At 31.1% G+C, this 19,817-nt stretch overlaps 1 protein-coding gene across 3 annotated transcripts; it reads left to right on the forward strand.

Moving 5' to 3' along the window:
• The first annotated feature begins 2,133 nt into the window (after positions 1-2,133).
• LOC108331187 (PLASMODESMATA CALLOSE-BINDING PROTEIN 3) lies at positions 2,134-10,335 on the forward strand. Of its 3 annotated transcripts, none has more exons than XM_017565829.2 (4): positions 2,134-2,489; positions 2,756-2,992; positions 3,528-3,561; positions 10,059-10,335. In XM_017565829.2, exons 1-4 carry the CDS (start codon positions 2,435-2,437, stop codon positions 10,219-10,221), a joined length of 489 nt encoding a protein of 162 aa, XP_017421318.1. In that variant the 5' UTR covers positions 2,134-2,434; the 3' UTR covers positions 10,222-10,335. The 3 variants fall into 3 exon arrangements, with proteins under 3 accessions (XP_017421318.1, XP_017421320.1, XP_017421319.1); XM_017565831.2 differs by having other exon boundaries at positions 2,137-2,489; positions 10,067-10,335; XM_017565830.2 differs by having other exon boundaries at positions 2,140-2,489; positions 10,062-10,335.
• Positions 10,336-19,817: the final 9,482 nt, after the last annotated feature.

The following is a 19,817-nucleotide window of genomic DNA, read 5'->3' on the forward strand; positions in this document are numbered from 1 at the left end:
TGATATTAATATCACATCTTCCCACAATATCAAGAGATTTTCATCTGCAAGCTAAAGTTTCCCAAACTTTCCAGAAACATAGTTAGATAATAATTTTAAGGAAGGTGTAGTATGAAATGATGCACCTGAGTCCATAATCTATGAGTCAATGGAACTGTCTAAACTACATAATAGTGCATTTGAAATTTCATTTGTTGTTGCATTTGTTAATTGATCATCATCTTGCTTATTTTTGTTGTTGTTCTTCTTTGAGGCCCAACATTGATTTGTAAAGGAACCCTTTTTATGACAATTCCAACAAGTGATATCATTTCGTTCTTTTGTTTGTGATCTCCCTCTAGACTTTGATCTGCCTCGACCTTAATTACGACTTTTTTTTGCTGTTTCTTCCTCTATTTTCAACATTAAATTTTGAACCAGAATTAGAACCGGATATTCCACTAAACTTCTCCAGCAAACATCTTCGCTTAAGATTAAGTCACAATGTTATCAAACTTCAACTTGTTGTTGTTTGCATAATTACTAACTGCAGTAATGTATAGATGTGAAAAAGTAAAGTAATGCAATAGTAAAAATTTAAAGTTCAATAATCAAATTCCTTAGTATACTAAATCAACTCACAATCTACAAAAGGCCTTTAAAATGTATTATAGCTTTTTAGAAATATTTGCTTTGGAAGATTTAATATTAATTTTCTTTTGCCTACCTCAACCACGCTTCCTTATAGTTTGAACTGATTCATCATCCTCGTGAAAATTAGAATATTCTTTCTCATCAAGCATATTAGCTTATTTAGAGATTATTTTCAATTCCTCCATAAAATGAGATTCCTTATACATCAAAAAATTAGAAATCTTCTCAAAATTACAATAAGGTAAATATTAATGTTATAAACTTTGCAAACTATTTGGAGTAGGAGTAACATCCTCCAAATAAAACATATTAGCTAAGGAATCAAAATCAATTGGCACACCCCCACAAGATGCACTACATGGTCCACTACAAAGTCCACCATAGCTCCACCATGGGCACCGTAAACTCTACCACAAACTCAACCATAGGCTCCATCTCAGGTTCCACCATAGATTCCACCACGAGTTCCAAAACAAGTTTCACAATAGCTCCAAAACAGACTCTACAATAGGCTTCAGAACAAGTTACACTACAACCTCTAGAGACTTTAAAATCGAACCTAAAAAGTCGTTATTCCCATCCTGGACACCAACCACCTTACTAAAATAAAGTCGTTGTATTATTACACTAACTTTTTTCTTTCCATCAGAATTATATTGATATCTTGTTGTATGGACCTACTACAATTAGATAGATAATGATAAATCATTTTAATAAATTAAAACAAAGAGCAATTTTTCATACCCTACATCAACCATAAAAGTAAATCCTAACTTTTTCCTCAAAAATTTTTAGATTATGTAATCTATAGATCTGAAAATGTATTTAAGATTAATCCAAAATATATATTTTTACATTTCAAAATCCAAAAATGCACATGAAAATATTTTCCAAATTACTTAATTCAAAATATATTTCTAACTTACAAATTTTGAAAATGTATTCTATATTATATAATTTAATTATAATTAATTAAAAAAATCCATAAATATATTACATGATATGAATATATTTCTAAATTACATAATATAAAAATTTATAAATATATCTTAAATTATACAGAATGTATCTTTGGATGTAAAAATACAGACAATATTTTAAACACTTCCAACACAGTCATACAAAATTTCAACAAAGTTGTAGGCAGTTGATTTTTATAAGAGATTTATAGTTGATTTTAAACTATGTATATTATATTTGTTAATGAATTTTATTTGCTATTGTTGATTTTAAACATAGTAAACTATATTTATTAGTTTCTATATATACTTTATTTCTTCTGTATGTTATCACTTGCCATAATTTTAAATAATTTCAACTAGTTCACCTCATTAAACTCGAGGTTAAATCTTTAAACTTTGTTTCCTCCCTTCGATGTGGGGCTCAGCTCCAGGTATATTAACAAGACAAACACGCTTACAATAGTAACACAGACTTTTTCTGTTCTGTTCTCTGCTCAAACCAACATTTTTCTGAGTCCCTATGCAAACATTTGGTCCTGGGAGAAGAAACACGAGACACTAAATAGTATTATTTATTCATAAACTGGTATCAGTAACTATGTAAACGAAAGAGTGCCCAAGAAAGAGTACTCATGATAACACCACACCAAATGGGTCCATCATTCCACCCCTTTCTTAATTACATCAAAATAAAAAACATCTCTTATATTTTTGTCTGGCTCATTCTCAGCTTTTAATCTCATATCACACTCACTCTGTCTAGCTCTAGCAAATAAAACCCATTGCTCCTCTTCCAAAACAACCTCATCCATCTCCTTCCACCTCTAAAAATCTGCAGCATGGCCTTGTTTGCTTTTGCAGCAGTGCTTCTTTTGGCCTTCACCAGCTCTTCAAGTAAGCATTTCTGAGTTGTTTTCATCTGTACCAACAAAGCCTCTTTTCTTCATGTTATGTTCATCCTTTTTGATTTACATCTCTATGTCACAACATTTTTATCATTTCTAAGTACACAACAACATAGCTACCATGATGAGTGTATGCAGAGTGTGTGCCATATCTCCGCAACTGTTGAAATATGATCAAACACATGCTTTCTTGATGTGTGTGTGTGTGTTTGTAGTTTCTTTTTTGGATTAAAGTTTTTGTGTGGAATGTGATAGGTGCCACTTGGTGCGTTTGCAAGGAGGGAAGTGATACCATACTGCAGAAAACCTTAGACTATGCGTGTGGAGCTGGGGCTGATTGTAACCCTTTGCACCAAAATGGCCCTTGTTTTCAACCAAACACTGTTAGAGCTCACTGTAACTATGCAGTTAACAGCTATTTCCAAAGGAAGGGTCAAGCTCAAGGTTCTTGTGACTTTGCAGGAACTGCCACTGTTACTGCATCAGATCCCAGTAAATCCTCCACACCACTGTTTTAATCCTCTTTCTTCATCAGAGGAATTTCATGATATCCTTCAAAATTAAGGATTTTGGTATTTTCATTAGTTACCATTTTACTAAAAAAATGGTTTTTTTCAGGTGCAAATTTTGGACTTCTTAAACCCACTTGGATTTTCTGTGATTTTTCTGTGTTGTCAACATCAGTTCATTTAACATATGCCCTAATATTAATATCTTTGGTGTTTGAAAGATTACTAATAATTTGGATAATTTTTTACTTGGGATTTAGCTATATTAAAAAAATAAAATAAACACCATTTTTAAGTTATGTGTTTTTGTAAAAGTTCAGCTCAAATGGTCCTTCACAAATCCATTGTGTTACCAACAAGATCACAGTCATTGAATTAAGGATTCTAGTACTGTTATTTAGAATCTCTTTCTCTTTAGAGTGAGACTTATATTCATTCAACTAACTACATCAAAATTCTTAGATTCTCAAGGCTATCATGACAACTCAAAATTTGTGTCTTTTTTTTTTTATGAACAGGCAGTGCAGGATGTTCCTACCCTGCTAGCTCCAGGTATGCATATTAACCATTCTGTTTTTCATCTTCTGTTACCCTTAGTTTGGAATCTGATTCTTCAAAACCTTTAAACAACTTTACAAATTTGCTCCTCAACAAGCTCTGGTTTAGTTTTTGTTTTCTTTTGCCTAAAGTTTGGTGTGGTAACTGGTATGTTGTATTGTATATAGTATACACATTTAGTAGCATAGTGGCTAGTGACTTTATATGGTAGCTAACTTTACTTTTCTCATAATAATGGTGAATGAGAGCTATGCTTACATTAAAATTATCCATTCCCCACAAAAGGTTTTCTTTTGAGAAAGTGGGGAAGAGGATGCATTATTCATTTGTTTTCTCATACATTGATCAGTGCCTAATCATGTAATTGGATTTTCAGAACCATTCATATGAAAGGGTTCTCTGCTGTTACCTTTCTTCACAGCAGACATTTTAATTCAAAGAAATAATGAATGAAATGCTAAAATTATTAAATGTGAATTTAAATCTTAAATCGGATAAAAATAAAAAGTAGAAAATCATATCAAAACGAGGATCTATTAATTTATTATCTTAAAATTTTGAGTAAAAAATGGTATTAATGTGTGGTCCAAGTGAGAAAATATTAGCTTGTTTTGAAAAGTCCGAAGATTTTAAAATAACCCCTTTGTTTTTGTTTATATATTATTGTATATTATTAAGAAAATTATTCAATGGCAGCTTTATTGTGTGTTTGAAGTTGGGTTTGTTGTGCATTTATAATTCAGTGTTAATGTATTTTTAAATATATCTTACTTAGCCAAGCTAGTACTTAATAACATGATGTTTTATGAATTATATTTGCATACTAAGTAAATATGTGATAAAGTTCACCTAAAATATTTTATGTGAGGAGCAAAAACCTAATCTGTTTCAAGTTGAAAAAGCAAAATATCTTATTTGGAAACTCGTCTTTTCCCTACACCAAAAAAGTAAAAAAAAAAATCTTTATTACTTTCTCAATCAAAATGTGAGTGGAGGATTTCAGTATTCAAATAAAGTGGTTGTAATGATATTTAAATTCGAATGGAGGATCATAATGTTGTCATTTTATGAAAAGGATTTACGTTATTATTACTTTTTTAAATATTAATACATGAAAAAGACACCCTCACTTATTTTTCTATAAAATAATTATGGAATTATGGTTGTATTTTCTTGTTAAAACTGAATTTTACTTTTGTAATTCGTGTATTTTTTTTTTTTATTTTATGTTTCCTTTAAAGTCATAGGTACAATTAAATGTTTATTATTACTTTTTCTTTATGTATATGTTTTTTAAGGCTAGGACCTTCATGAATAACGTTGCTTTTTCCTAGGCTAAGTCCAAATCTATTATTACTTTTATTTATTTTGGGTGGTCCCAAAGTCTTTTCTCATTTGACCATTCTGCATGATGATGATGCAGGTTCATTCATTGCTCATTTATATGCTACCAGAGTGATTTTAATACATACCCATTTTAAAATATTTTATTTATATTAAATAAAATTTTAAGTAACTCTTAAGTTAAATGGTTTTCTGGCATTAAGTTTGTTGTATAAAATACTTATCAATAAAAAAATGCAATGAGAACTTTTAAAAATACACTACCTACCTTTCTTCATGCAATAAAAATAGGTAATTGCATAGTGGACTGCTAACTTTAATCACCACTATAGTTACTTTAATCAATCTATAGTTACTGAAATAGCTGAGATTCAATAATTTTCAATTGTTTAATAAAAGAAAGGTTTAAAATTGGTTTTGTCTCTTTTTTTTTTATCGAATTGATTTAATATGATATTTTTTTATTTAATATAATTTTAATTTTCATTAAATTTAGATAATTTAATATTTTTCATAATAATATTTAAATTATTAATCGATGTTAACAATATATAATTTTTTTTTAATTAACAAAATGGTTACCTGTCAAATTAATATTGTATCGTGTTATTAGTAATAACATGATCACATAATATAATATTAATTTTGATACATGAATATTTTTTTAATTTGAAAAAATAAAAAAATGAAAAACATGACATGTGTTATATGATTTATATTTATTAACAATTTAACTTTTATAAAAAATAAAAATGACCAAATTGACAAAAGTTATAATTTTATTAATGGATCTTTCCAAATATGCTTATTAATTCACTGTTTTTCTTAATGGGTCCTTTAAGAAAAACTATAGATTAATGTTGTTCTTTAAGGTGGTTATTATCTAACAAATAGTGGGATGTAGTTATATATTGGTTTGAGTATTAAATTATTTTTTAATAGGGTTTCTAACATTCTTTTTGTTGAGAATCACACCATAGGTAAATAAGACATTTAAGTGGTTTAACACCAAGGTCTATTCATTAATATGCAGTATTATTATTTAACATTTATTTTTTTTATTATAACTGTAAATCTTTTTATAATTTTCTTGCTGACAAGATTTTTAAATATTTTCATCTATTTTTTTCTTTATAAAAGCCACATTTTTTCTGGCAAAAACTGGTACCACTAAGAATCAACACAATTTTAACATTTTTTTTAAGTTACAACTTCTTTTTTTGTACATTTCATTATTACTAACTGCATTTTCTATATCACGTTGTTATTATTAATGGGCACTGCATCATCTTTGTTGTATCTTCATTTTTTACGAGACAGAAAGAGAGAAAGAAAACTTGTTTCGAAAAAAAAAATCTTTTGAAAATTCTCTTTCTCGCATTTTATATTTTTCGAAAATTCATTTCGAAAAATTTGTTTTGAAAGATATCATATATATATATATATACACTTAAATTTCTGAAAATCCTAATTATATTCTGAAAATTTCAAAACTTTGTGCCAAAAGATTCCTATAATAGATAATTTGAATGTCAGTTTTGGAGGGTTGAGGAAGAAAAAACATGATACTTGGATCAGTATCATATTCTGATATTAAGTTTCTTTTTATTTGTACTTAAATATTACGTTATAAAGATATATTAGTTCTTATGATAAAGGAATAAGTTGAGGGATACAAAAAGATATAGATACATTTTACAAATAAGATAAGAAAATCAATAATAAAAGATTAATTACCTTAAGAAATTTAAACCAAAATTTTATAATTTATGAGATATCTGATTTAAAATTTTCACGAAATATTCAAAGTAAAATTAAATGATGAGCCTAAACTTAATTAAGCATTTGTTAAATTAATACTTTTTTGTGTTTTCTATAAAAATTACTACTCTTTGTAAAAGCTACTTCTAGCACAATACAGATTTATTACATGTGATAAACATTCTTAAAAGGAGAATTACACTTAAAAATGGTACAATATATGTCAATCCATAAATTAACCACAACTTAATTATTTCACGAAAGGTTATACAGCAAAAAAAAAAAAAGGCTAACATTACTGCAAAGAAAATATGAAATATGGACAGGAAACAAATTAGAGTAAAAAAAAGAGAGATATCAACATTGTCAATATTAAATATCAGTTTCACTTTTTATTGTATTTTATTTTAATTCTTATCCATGTATGTGTTGTACGTGTAGTCCCTCGTATTTTTCTTTTTCTAATAACTTTACTCCTTATGCATTATCCTTTTGTAAACTAATCAAAGTGTTGGTGAGACAGAGATTGTTACTTTCCAAAATATAGTAATAAACCATATAATAGTAGTCACATAAATAATAAAATAGAACAGTTAAAAACTAGGAAATAAAATATAAACTTTTACTGTCATCTAAAATAATCGTAGAATTTAAAACTTTATTTACAGGAGTGTATTCTACAACTATACACCAAAAAAAAAACCTAACTAAACTAAGCTAAGCAACAACATCATCTCCCTCCAAAGCCTGCTCTAGAGGTACCTCATCTCCCTCTGCTCACATCCATAGTATGATCATTGCAAAAGAAAAGCACCAAACATACAAAATACAAACACAAGCATAAGGGTAAGCTAGATACACAAGAAAACACCTAATTTAATAGCATATAACATCAACAAGATAACTCAAGCAAAGTAATTGAATCAAACATCCTAGCATGTTATATTCTAGACTTGACTCGTTCGAACTTTAGAATGAATACTGAGCTATACGGGTTGTGCACTTGAGATGGCCTCTACTACTTTGCAAAGCCATTGTCATGGGTTTCACCCTACCACACACACAAGGTTAGTCTGTTATCACGCAATAGGCCTCCAAGTAGCGCCAACACTAGGACCTCCTACTACTCTCACCAAATGAATCAATCCTCTTTATGTGAGAATGAAATATCATTAGAGTGTTAGGATAACCCTCTATACTGAGCTCCCTATATTCATTCTAAATAAACAAGTATCTCACCGAGAGATTCCACTTTGTTACTCACTTACACCGTATTGAAATCATATTATCCTTCTCTTTGAATCACCATTCATAACTATGATACTCATATAATTCCATACACTTTCATACATAATATTAAATGAATTATACCATCATTCAAACCACTCAAGAACAAAGTAGAAAAGAGCAACTAAACTCGAACCAGTCGCACAGCGCACACATTCGCAAAGCGAAACAGCGACCCAACTCGCTGTGCGAATCCTCAAACAGAGACCCACTCCTCATGACCATTCGCACAGCGATTCAACTCGTTATGCGAATAAACTCCTAATTATATCAGACCCTAAACCCCTTGCATAACACCCCAAATTGTTATGCGAGAGCCCCAAACAGTGGCTCAGACTCCCTAATCACTCGCAGAGCGCACCTATTCGCTATTCGAATAAAAATGGCAATAGTCTCAGACCCCAACCAGTCGCATAACGCTCCAATTCACCATGCGGATCATCAAACAGAGAGCAACCTTCTCAAACCATTCACACAGCGCGTCTATTCATTGTGTGAATGCCCTGACAGAGGGCATCTCACCAGGGTGACTCGCTATGCGAATCTATTCGCACAGCGAGTCTGCATAATCTACATAACAAAAATCTGTAGAATTATGCAACTCAAACCCTAATTACCAATTCTATCCATTTTTCCCAACTTCTAACGCTCCTAAATTGTATTATATACCTAATTAGACTTGTCTAAGTGATTCTAAACCTTCCTAACCTCAATCTAAAGTGTTTAAGGATCAATTCCTACTCTATAACATCAAATTTATCAACCTAAGGATCCAAATCACAATGTACCACTTTGCACACGTTTTTTACCATTTTTATGACTTAAACAAGTCACAATTAACTTACCTAAATTGTCCCAACAGACCAAATAAGCTTTCCACTCTAATTTCTCATTTTCACTACCTCACTTCCTCTAAATTAGCTTTAAACTAAGACCACTGGTTTTGATTCCTCACCATTTACTACTATCACAAATTTACATTTCTCATGCATCTAAAACAGACCAATTATCATCCAATTTGATACATTTTCACAATCCAACATGTTCATTCAAAACAGCCACAGTAAACACAATCCTTATAGCATCAAAGTCAACAATTCAGCTCATTATCTAAATCTAATATACTCTTCACACATGCACCACATAATTAACTAAAGAGAGATAATTCCAGCTTCCTTTACCTCATATAAGTAATACCCAACTCTAGAAACCCCAAATTGAAGCTTGTGCCGCAAGGAAACTCTACAAGAACCTACAATTCACCGATTGGTGATAGAGAACAACTCTTAGAACCTAAATTGAGCTGAGAATTGAAGAAAGAAACTACTAAATACATGCAAACAGAAACAATTGCATGATCAAGGTTCAAGAACGTACGTGAAGAAGGGAAAAACGACTTACCAACTCAAACTAAGAAATTGTTCGGTCTAGATTTTTTAAAATCTGAACATGTGAATACTATAAATATTTAAAAGATATATATTTTATATATTTTAAAATAAAATTAAAAAAATAAAAAATAAAGTATAAATTGAATTAAAATAGAAATTAAAAATTTTAATTAATTAAATTTAACTTAACATAATATAAAATAATTTTAATTAAGTAAAATAATTTTTTTAGTTTTTTTGTAAATAATAAATATTTATCACACCAAACTTATTAAAATATAGAATATTACGAGTAATAAATATTTATAAATATTAATTATCCATCAATAAATCTAGCCGTAGATATAAGTATTTTTGTATTTATATTATCTTTTTGTATACGTTAAGATTTAGATAAAATCACTATCATCAATCACTAATTTAAGATATTTTTCATCTAAAAGTTTAAAATATTTTCACATTTTTATTGTTAAAAGATGTATCAAATATATGAGTATATAATTATTTATAAATAATGTAAAACTATTAAATATATGAATATAGAATTCATATTTAAATTTGAATAAGTTTTACTGCAAAAATACATACTTTTTTTTTCTCACAAAACAACCCATATAAATGGATATTACAATGTCTTCTAAATAAAATGATAATAATAAAATAAATAACTATTAATAATAATATTTGAATAACCCTTTCAGTAAATAGCAGTGCAGGCACAGGAACAAGCAGCGGGACAAGCACACCTTCGTCTCCGTACAGTTCAACAGGAGGAGTGGTGGGAGATGACAGTGATGGTGGCCTTATGAACACTGCTTTCTTCATTTCCTTCTTTTCAGGCTTCATGGTCATTCTGTTTTGGTGCTGCTGAAAACTGTCTTCTTCTCTGTGCATGACTCTCACCATGTTATTATCAGGGACAAATATCTGATGCTGTATTTTACTGTGCATAAATCACTCTGTGTGCATTTCTTCTCTTCTTCTACCTCTTCAATTCGTTTCCTATTTTTCTCCTAACATCTACTTCAATCAAGGGAAGGGTTTTTGGTTCTTTCCAACAAGCAGTGCTCAGCTGCTGGGGATTTCGTTCTACACCCCATAGTTTACCCTTTATTAAAAATTTGCACCTTCTTCATTTTCAAATTTATATTATGATATAATTCATAATGTAAATTTTGTGTAACAAAATAAATTTTTTATTTTTTATTTTCTTTTTCTAAATTTATATTGTAAATTGAATAATCTAGAATATAAATTATATTTTAAATTATATAATTTAGAATGCAATATGTAATATGAATTTAGAAGATAATTCAAAATCCAAATTGCATTATAGATTGCATGATCGGTAATCTATATTTACATTACGAATTTTACTATAGATTGTATAACTCCGTAATTCAAAATGTAAATTTATATTATGAATTGTATAATATGAAATATAATTTATATTTTTTATTTTCTTTCGTTTGAATTTGTATTATAAATTAAATAATAAATAATAAAAATTACAATATGAATTATATAATTTTGAAATATAAGTTGTATTTTAAATTATCATCCAAATTTACATTAATAATTACATTACAAATTATACCATTCAAAATGTAATTTACAGTCTAAATTTTATTATAAATTTGTATTGTGAATATAATTCTCAATATAATTTTGTATTACGAAATATATAATTTTGAATTGTTTTTTGAAAGTTTGTATTACAAATTATATATGTATAATCTGAAATTTTATTTTGAATTGTCTTCCAAACTTTGTATTACAAATTATATATATATATATATATATATATATATATATATATAATCTGAAATTTAATTTAATTTTGAATTGTCTTACAAATTTTGTATTACAAATTATGTAATTTGAAATATAAATTTGATTGTAGATCTTGTAATCCAAAATATTTATGGATTGCATTTGTAGTATCTTTCTCTATTAATTTAAGGAGTATAGTTGGACTTTAAAAAGTATGAAGGTGGAGAAAGAAAACATAGGTGCTCTCAAAATGGACTAGAACTCACATGGAGAGAAAAATTTCTACCAAGACTCCCTTCTCTATTTTTCTATTATCTTTAAGGTTCAGTGGTTAGTGTGATGAGAATGTTGATATCTTTGTTCCTCTGTCCCTGGTCCCAAGATAACTTTCAAAAATTGTTAAATCAAGATGTTGAGATATTCTCGTAAGTATAGTTGTCATTTAAATATACATTTGGAGAATAAACATGAGTGTTTCGGGTGTAGGGTTGAGTAATTCTACAAGACACACCTTCACACTTTGTTCCTCGTTTGCTCGAGTAACTCTGTTCACCTTTTGTCAAAGTCATTTATTGTCAATGCTTCGAACTGCTTGAGGGTACTTGTCAAATACACTCTTAAGTTAATAATTAATCTGAACGGTAATCAGAACAAAATATTAAATTCACAATAAATGTGATCACTTACTTCTTACATTTGACCTAAAATTAAACCCTAATCACGGTCCATTACACACTAATTAACACTTACTCTTAACATTGGTTTACAACTCTTGAGAAATATTTTGCTATTAAGTTTGTCCGTTCGGTCCTTACCCTTGTCTGACTGAGCGACCCTTGTCTTGTGTTGTCCAGACTCACGGATTCAAACATATGTGGCCTGTCGTTCTTTCTCAATAGCACTTTTTGCCTGATCCTAGCTATGTGGCTGCCTCAGTGCAATAAGAAATAATAATAATCAGGAGATTAACTTTTATAGTATTAGTATGATTTTATTAGTAAATATGTGTAAATATGCATGATACATAATATTTTATATAGTAGATTTGTAATCCTTTAGTAGTAACATTCAAATTCCTTTGTATTTCCTAATTATTTTTTTTCACTTGAAAAGATAATTGAATCATTAAACTAAATCTAATCCAGCCGTTATAACATTAACCTAATATGTCCACTGGCACAACCATCCTCTTTTAACTTGACTGTTATTATTAATTATATCTTTATATGTTTATATATCTTATATTTTAAATGTTGATGAATTTTACTATTATTCAAATTAAGGAACAATTCATAATGTTACTAAAAGCTCTTCAATACATAGTTTGTGTTTGTATTTGTGATTTAAATGCATGTTAGTAAGTAATTAAAATTTAATATTTATATAATTTGAATAAAATTATAAAAGTTTAAAGAATTTAATATAGCATGAATTTAGGATTCAGTGTATGAATGAGGGGTGTTGCTCCCTCCACCACCCCAAGTACTCCTGCACCTCCCACTATTTTCTTTTATTTCAAAAATACTCTACACTTTCTCACTATTTTCTTTTATTCCAAAAATACCCTACACCTCCACACTATCCTCAATAATCTTTCTCTCTCTGCATTAATGGATCATTCATATGGCTCAGATTTGAACTTGTGATATATTGTAAAATATAAAATTCAGAGAAACTTCAATATTAGTGCTTCTACCACTTCCACTTTATAAACTTAAAAGTTAGATGCAAATACAAAATAATAAACATAATAATATTAATAGTAAATAATAATATATTATTATTATTATATACTAACTTTATAATAACGAAATAACTAAATAAATTACAAATCTTTAACAAATAACTTTTCTTTTATATTTTAAGTATTTAATAATATTTTTATATTATTTATCTAATAAATTAAATACTTTATTCAAGTTATTTGAGTCATGTAAATAATATTCAAGTTATTTTACATTTTGCAATATATCACAAGTTCAATTCAGCCATGTAAATGCTCCATTAATGCAGAGAGAGAAAGAGAAAGATTGTTGAGAATATAAATGTTGCATTAATGCAAAGAGAGAAAGAGAAAGATTGTTGAGGATAGTGGAGAGATGTAGGGTATTTTTGGAATAAAAGAAAATAGTGGAGAGGTGTAGAGTATTTTTGGAATAAATGAAAATAGTGAGGAGGTGTAGGAGCACTTGGGGTAGTGGAGGGAGCAACACCCATGAATGAGTCACGATCTATCTGATCTCGACAGTAACATAAATATTTCTTTTTGCACCCTCTGTCTACTATCATGTTTCTTTTATTTACTCTAGGTTCTTTCTCCCTGGATCTCTAACCATTTCTTTCTATACCTCTAATTTTTTTAAAATTTCAAAACTACTTTTTGTAAATCAAAAAATTCTACACCTCATCTTTTGTGTTTCAACAAAATTTAAAATTTGTTGAAAGATTTTCAACAGATTTTGTAATTCGTTGAAAAAAATTTCTTCAATGAATTTTGAAATTCGTTAAGTTTTTTTTTTCAATAGTTTTTGAAATCTGTTAGAGGATTTTTTAAAGATTTCAACAAATTTCGAAATCTATTAAAGAAAAAAAATTCTTCAATAGATTTCAAAATTGGTTGAAAAGAAACGTAACCTCTTAAGTTATTTTTGGAAATTAGAGATGGAGATGAAATGTTCGAAAATGCAAGGAGAAACAACCCTCTCCTTTTGTATTAATTTGTTGCAAATTATGTTTCATGGAATCCATGTCTCACCCTTGATAAAAAATGAGTTACTTATCCAAATCAAGTTCTTCATTCTAAGTTTCTACGTGGTAGTGTAAATTTGATTTATTTTTATTGATTAAAACTATTTTTACCTAAAATTTTCATAGGTTGTATGGGAGTTGTCAATTAGTGCTTTTGGGGTTTCATCAATCATTCACTAACTTTCATCTTCCCTAAATCTTGCATTATTTCTCCTTATTTGCATCTTCATTCCATTCTTTTTGACAATTTTGTTCTTTCCAATGAACACTCTTCTTAGGCATGCCTCACGTCTTTTCTTTTTCCGCTCAATCTTCATTCTTTTTTTATCATATCTTCAAACAAGAGTATAAATGATTGTGGTTGATCAAGCTCATCTAGGAACTTCTTCTTTGAAACTCAATTGAGTATAATTTTTTTTAAAATGAACTAAATAATGATATCTCTGATGAACTATTTCTGTTCAAAGTTTGTCATTATTGAAAAATAGAAGATTGTTTATCTAATCCTCTTTGCGTTATGTGATCTTCAAGGATATTTGGTTTTTCTTTGTAAATTTTATTATATTTTTAATTAAGTAGTTGAATTTTTTCATATGAGAAAACAAAAAATCCTATGAAAGTGAATAGTTGATGACCTTATAATGAAAAATAATGATTCATGTAATATGGAAATTATAAAGGTATAGTTTATTTACTAATGAACATTAAGTAGCAGGGAGGAAAGTGTTCCTATATTTAGTTTGAGAAGAGAAGCATTGATGTGACACTCCATATTTATCAATAAATATGTTTTTTTTTATTATTATTACATGAAAAGGTTGTTGAATGGATTGATATTGGTGATTTATTTTTATTTATTTTTGTTTTATAGAAAGAAATATGAATTTCTTTTATTATTGATTGTTTATCTAACTGGGTTTGTGCTTGCGGAGAAGTTAAAATTAGTTTTAATATTATTATAGTATTTGTAGTTTTAAAATTATTATAGTATATAATGTTTAAAAGTGTTAAAATATTGTTTTACTTTGGCTTTGAAGAAATATATTTTGGGATAAAATCGTCTCTTACCTTTATTCATTGTACTGCACTATCTTATAATACATGGTTATCCCTTAACTTTAGGAGTTGTTACAATTTAGAGCATATAATTAGGAAAGAACAATAAAAGTAACAAATCTAATCTAATCACAACAAATTAGCAATCAAAATTAAATGCGAGATTTCCACAGTGAACCTTGATCTTTGTTTTCCCACACTCCCCCTCAAGCTTGATCATAGATGTTAACTAGATTAAGCTTGTTTGTCATATAAGTGAAGTTCACTCGTGGAAGTGGCTTGGTAAGCACATCAGCAACTTGGTGTTTTGAAGGCACAAAATTCAGTGAAATCTGCTTGCTCTCAATGTGATCATTGATGAAGTGTCTGTCTATCTCGATATGTTTGGTACGATCATGTTGTACTGGATCTTTGGCGATGCTTAGTGTAGATTGGTTGTCACAATTCAGCTTAATCGGTCCACTAATTGATATCTTCATATCACCCAACAATCTACGAATCCATAATCCCTCACATACACCATTCGCAAGAGATCGGAGTTCTGCTTCTGCACTACTTCGAGCACCGACGATTTGCTTCTTGCTCCTCCAAGTGACAAGGTTTCCCCAGACAAAGGTGCACATACCCGAGGTTGATTTCCTATCAATTGGAGAACCTGCCCAATCAGCATCGGTGAACACTTCAACTCCCCGTCTGTCAGACTTTCTAAATAACAAACCCAAGCCCGGTACTGATTTCAAATACCTTAGAATTCGCATAACAGCCTCCATGTGAGTCTCAGATGGGTTGTTTATGAAACGACTCACCATACTTACAGCGAACCCAATGTCAGGTCTAGTGTGAGCCAAATATATGACCTTTCCAACAAGCTTTTGATATCGTGTTCGATCAACTTCGGCTTCAGTTAATCGGCTATACAATTTATGATTGGGGTCCATAGGGGTATCAATAGGTTTGCAATTGATCATACTTGTCTCCTTGAGTAGATCCATCGTATATTTCCTCTGAGATACCGAAATACCTTGCTTAGAACGAGCAACTTTCATTCCCAAGAAGTATCGTAGTTGATCGAGATCTTTAATCTCAAATTCTGCAGCAAGAAGAGTCTTAAGCCGAGCTATGTCCTCGACATCATCTCCTATGATTACAATGTCGTCTACATACACACTCAGGATGGTGCACTTCCCGGATGATGAGTGTTTAGTAAACAATGTGTGGTCGGCTAGACTTTGACTGTAGTTGTTTTGTTTTAAGACTTTAGTGAACTTGTCAAACCATGCTCTAGGAGATTGCTTCAGCCCATACAATGACTTTCTGAGTCTACACACTTTGCCTTGATTTTGTTGAGTAGTAAAACCGGGAGGAATACACATGAATACTTCTTCTTCCAAATCACCGTTGAGGAAGGCATTTTTCACATCAAATTAATGTAATGGCAGTCTAAATTTGCTGCAAGAGAGAGTATGATACAGATCGTATTAAGTTTTGCTACGGGGGCAAATGTCTCACTATAGTCCAGGCCATAGGATTGAGTGTACCCTTTTGCCACCAATCTTGCTTTTAATCTATCCACAGTTCTGTCTGCATTATGCTTTATCGTAAACAACCATCGACAACCCACTGCTTTCTTACCCGGAGGAAGAGTTGTTAACTCCCATGTGTTGTTCTTTTCCAGAGCCTTCATCTCAACCTGTACGGCTTGCTTCCATTCAGTGACGCTAAGAGCTTCTTCAATGGATTGTGGAATTTGGATTGCATCAAGAGAGGATACAAATGCATGGTGGCTATCTGACAAATTTCCATAATATATGTAGTCCTCCATCCGATAAGGGCTGCATGATCGAGATTGTTTTCTTAGTGCAATTGGGAGATCCACATTAGTATCATTAAAATTAGGAACTTGAGATGAATTAATAGTACCTGGTTGCTCTTCATGTTGCTCAGTGTCAGAAGTCAGGAACTCAGATTGAATATGTGATCGAACTTTATCTTCTTCTGTTGGACATGGACTCATGTTTGGGACACTCGACTGACTCGTGTTTGGGATAATTGGAATTGACAGACTCGTGGTGGTTGGACTGGCAACGTCAAACTGGCGTGAAATTTGAGATGGTTCGGTTGTTGGCAAGGGTATGGGTGTTGGGAAAACTGAGGACAAGATTGAGGGTTCAACATAATTTTGTTTCTCCCCCTGAAGCCGAGATCTTGGATAAAAGGACTCTTGTTCATTAAATGTAACATCCATGGTGATGAAATATTTTGTGTGTGAGAGAGAGTAACATTTGTAACCCTTTTGAGTTGGTGAATATCCCACAAATATGCATTTAATTGACTTTGCATCAAGTTTTTCCTGATTATATAAGTGGACAAAAGAGGAACACCTAAAGATTTTTGGAGAGATTCGGGAAACTAACCGGTCAGCTGGAAATAACTCTTGGAGTTTCTGACATGGTGTTTTGAACTTAAGGACTCTTGAAGGCATTCAGTTGATTAAATATGTCGAGGTGAGAATAACATCACCCCAATTAAACTTAGGAACATGAGAGGTGAACATGATTGACCAGGCTACTTGTAACAAATGACGCAATTTACGTTCTGCAATGTCGTTTTGTTGAGGTGTGTAAACACACGAACTCGTATGAATAATTCCATTACATGAGAAGAAATTGCTAAGGTCTTTGTTGAAAAATTCTTTTGCATTATCCGAGTGAAAATTGGTTATTCGAGTTTGAAATTGAGTAATAACCATTGAGTGAAACTGCTTGATTATTGATATGGTTTCGGATTTTGTTTTCATAAGGTAAACCCAACATAGACATGTATGATCATCAACAAGAATGAGGAACCACCAAGCTCCATTGATTGAAGAGACTTCGGAGGCTCCCCAAATGTCACAGTGAATTTTTGAAAAAGGTTTTGATGCAACATATGGTAATGGAATATAAGATGCACGAGTATGTTTTGACAACTGACACACTTCACAGAAAAAATCATCCACCTTTTTATTAATGAACAAATTTGGAAACAAGTGTTTGAGATACCCAAAATTTGGGTGACCTAATCAGTAATGAAGAAGCATAACATCACCAATTTTATTTGAAGAAAAACAGCAAGGATAAGACGGTGATATTGACTCTCGTGGATGAGGATGATGACTTGGTTTATATGCAGAAAAATGGTAGAGCCCATTTATGAGTTTAGCACATCCAATCATCGTTCCTGACTCCCGCTCCTGAAACAGACACAAATTGCTTTCAAATACTATTAAGCATTTCAAATCCTTATTTAATTTTGACACTGACAAGAGGTTGCACTTAAGATCAGGAATGTAAAAAACTTGAGTCAATGTGAGTTTTTCAGAAAGTTTAACAGTTCCAACCCCCTTTATCGGTGATTTGCTTCCATCAGCAATTGTCACAGTGGCAATCGAATTACACGAATTCAATGTAGAGAATAGAGACAAGTTACCAGTCATATGATCTGATGCGCCAGAATCAACAATCCATGAAAGGTTGTCGGCGGAGGTGAGGAGGGCTTTATGCTCACTATTTTCGTGCATGACAGTGTTGGCTTGGACCGAAGGTGTCGTGGAATGATTTCCACTGATAAGTTGTTGAAGAATTTCCATTTGTTCCTTGTTGAAGGCAGGTGTTGTAACGGAAGCATTGGCAGTGCGATTTGATGAATCTCCTGAGGGTCTGAAAGGTTTCCAGTCAAGCGGCTTGCCATGGATTTTCCAGCACGTTTCTCGTGAGTGACCCGGACGGCGACAATGGTCACAATATTGTCTGCCTTTGCGTGGTCTGTTGTCGATTTGGCCCTTTGCTGCGAAGGCGTTGGAATCAACTGAATTCAACGCTGAGGTTTCGTTTGGCGCTTCTACAATCTGCTCTTTCAACATAACTTTCCTCCGACTCTCCTCGTGTCGGACAGTAGAGAAGGCAGCACGTAAAGAGGATAACGGTTTGGTGCTAATGATGCGTCCTCGCACTTCATCTAGTTCTTTATTAAGACCTGATAAAAACTTGAAAACTCGCTTCGTTTCAACAACCTGTTTGTATGTGAGGGCATCTTCGGAGCACTTCCATGAATGACTGTCGTATAAATTGATTTTCTGCCATAATCGAGTCAATGAATTGAAATAATCAGTGACAGAGTTATCACCTTGTCGGAGATCATGTAGAGTGCTCTCGGTCTCAAAGAGTTCAGAGGTATTATCTGTAATCGAATAGGTCAACTTGGCGGCTTCCTAAATTTCCGCTACGGTGGAGAAAAGCAAGAAATTCTCTCCGATATCGGGCATCATTGAACTGATGAGCCATGATTGCACCATACTGTTCGTTGCAATCCAATTTTTGTATGAAGCATCGGTTTCAGCAGGCTGAACGGATGCACCAGTAAGAAAGTCATATTTTCCTTTTCCGCGAATGAACATACGAACGGATTGTGACCATGAAAGATAATTGTGACCAGAAAGTTTATGGTTTGTAATTTGCAGAGTGAAGGAATCTATAGCAATTTGGCTAAGGGAGGATCCGATTGAGGATGAGTTCTTGCCGGTGGTGGTGAAGGATGATTTACCGGATGAGGTCATGGTTCAGGATACGATTACCGCTCTGATACCATGAAGAAATATATTTTGGGATAAAATCATCTCTTACCTTTATTTATTGTACTGCACTATCTTATAATACATGGTTCTCCCTTAACTTTAGGAGTTGTTACAATTCAGAGCATATAATTAGGAAAGAACAATAACAGTAACAAATCTAATCTAATCACAACAAATTAGCAATCAAAATTAAATGCGAGATTTCCACAGTGAACCTTGATCTTTGTTTTCCCACAGGCTTGTTTTTATTTTTATTTTTTTTTGTAAATAACTATTTC

This window comes from Vigna angularis, chromosome 4 (genome assembly GCF_016808095.1).
Source record: "Vigna angularis cultivar LongXiaoDou No.4 chromosome 4, ASM1680809v1, whole genome shotgun sequence".
Taxonomy (NCBI): domain Eukaryota; kingdom Viridiplantae; phylum Streptophyta; class Magnoliopsida; order Fabales; family Fabaceae; genus Vigna; species Vigna angularis.